We start from the raw sequence: 2,188 nt of genomic DNA on the forward strand, positions 1-2,188 counted from the left end.
CAGAATAGTAAATTTATCTCTTTATTAGATACCTTGATTAAACATATAGACTTATGTATGAAGTTTGGAGATTGTTTTTAACGGGGTTCATTCATTTATCCCACTCTAGTTAATTATGAAAGACTTGTAAAATTAAGTCTTGTATTTACATCTTTGAACAAGGTTTATTCTGAAACACTTACTTGAGTAATTTCTTAAGAAAACTTTCTATTTGCATATACAATAGAGGAAAATAAAAGATTTTAATCAGAATGATTCATTTTCATTGTATATCAGATATAGCCCATTTCCTAGCATAGTAACCAACATGTAGACACCCAGTTGTTATTCATTCCTTTCGTTCTTTCTTCCTTTTCTGGACATAAAATGCATCTAGCGTAATTGGACCGATGCTTACCCTTCTGTTTACTTCCTATAGGAGCAACATAAATGATGCTTTAGCATTTTTATAATGGACATTTTCCTAAATTGTGGGTGTAATGAGTTTTCTTTCATATATTAGAAAAAATGGTAGAATGTAATTAAACAAAGGAAGCAGTGGTATGTAAATACCTTTCCTACTGTTTAAAGATTTTCAGAGTTAGAATATCATAGAGAATGAAAAACAACAGCTGAAACTAGTGTGTTTGGTATAGGATACAACAATATGTGGAAACTAATAAAGAGAATACTGGTGAAAGTTTTCTTTGCTAAATGTTTCTAAGATTATGGCCCAAGATTTAAGGGTACTTTTGGATGGTTAATTTCTGCCTTGCTTAATCATTCATCTCATCTCTCTAGTAGCTGTCACAGTGATTCTTGATAATATATATAGCCTTTATATTTGCAAATAGAAAACTCATTTTCTCTTCTGTAAAATTGGTGTATTATGTTGGATGACTGAGATCCCTTCCATCTCTAAAAGTTCATGATTAAAATCTATAATTAGTTATTTTTTGAGTTGAAAGTAACACTCATAATGATTGCCACAAAGTACAATGACTTTGTAAGTTCTTCTTCCATTCCATCTGTGAAAGCAGATGCTCTTTAATTCTTCTGATATATTTCAGTAGTGTTTGGCCCTGTCAAGTGTATTTCTGACAGTATCTAGTTTGAGAACCTGTATGTATTGGCAAAAATAAATGAAAGTACTCACCAAGTTGTCTAGTTTAGGAAAAGAGGTTCCATGCCTGCACCGAAGCACCAACATTTTTTTTCAGCAAAATTTTTATAAGCCTTTAAGAAAAATACAGCTTTAGCATGAGAAGAAACTAAATTATAGAAATAGAACAAATAAATGAAATGAATAGCAAAGCTTCAGTTCTAAGGCAGCACATGTCATGTTAATTATTTTATCCAGTCATACCTGTATTAGGGGGCCACAAAATCAAGTTTAATCTTCTGTTGCTTTAAAAGTAGGATGAAAGCTAAATCAGAGAGGAAATGACACAGGCACTGTATTTTGAGATACTTCTAGGGCAATGGTGACAAAACTAGACTTCACTATGGGGAAATGTACAAAGTCACAGTATTAAAGGAGGTCTAAGAAGGCTGGAAAAAACTTATAAGAAAAATAAATGCACCAAATAAACTGAGGAGTTTAAAGTTTTATCAGAAGATTAGTCTGCATACAATGACTACACAACCAACAACAATGAATGAAATAAGGAGAATTAACCAACATCTAGGAATTAAATTCATTATTTGACACTATATGTAATTTATGTTGATAATCTCTAATACTTACCCAATGCCAATTAGAAGCTGTAATATATAAAAAATAATTTTTACTTGAACTTTGTTAGCTTGCCTTTGAAATATATTCTTAATGGTCTATAGTGGAAATGACTACAAATTGCTGAAGCCAGGGAGATCTCAAGAAGCAAGACACGTTTATTTCTTAATGATAAAACAAAAATTCTTCAGTCAGATATCATGTGCAGCCATCAAAAAGGCTCAAAATAAAAAGATTCCTCCTTGGCAGAAAGCTTGGCCCAGCAAGGTTCCATTTAAGCACTGTTGTAGACCTGCATAACCAATCAGCTTTGAGGAAAATGGTTTTGCCATCACAAGAGTTTAAAGTAAAAAACACACATCAAATTTAAGATTTAGAATGTGTTATTATAGGAGCTGTCAAGTCAAGTCTCTTATTATGTATAATAACAGTCCAGGAAAATGAGCTTACAGCAGTGAGATTTAGAAGATGCTT

The 2,188-nt window shown here is 31.9% G+C and overlaps 1 protein-coding gene across 1 annotated transcript in view; it reads right to left on the reverse strand.

Moving 5' to 3' along the window:
* Positions 1–1,189, reverse strand: part of ENAM (enamelin) — a 21,527-nt gene extending 20,338 nt beyond the window's left edge. The window contains exon 1 of the mRNA XM_011998158.1: positions 1,136–1,189. Within this exon, the coding sequence (XP_011853548.1) occupies positions 1,136–1,189 (54 nt within the window). The remainder of the gene's footprint in view (positions 1–1,135) is intronic.
* Positions 1,190–2,188: the final 999 nt, after the last annotated feature.

The sequence above is a fragment of the Mandrillus leucophaeus genome, unplaced genomic scaffold (assembly GCF_000951045.1).
Source record: "Mandrillus leucophaeus isolate KB7577 unplaced genomic scaffold, Mleu.le_1.0 Scaffold559, whole genome shotgun sequence".
Lineage (NCBI taxonomy): Eukaryota > Metazoa > Chordata > Mammalia > Primates > Cercopithecidae > Mandrillus > Mandrillus leucophaeus.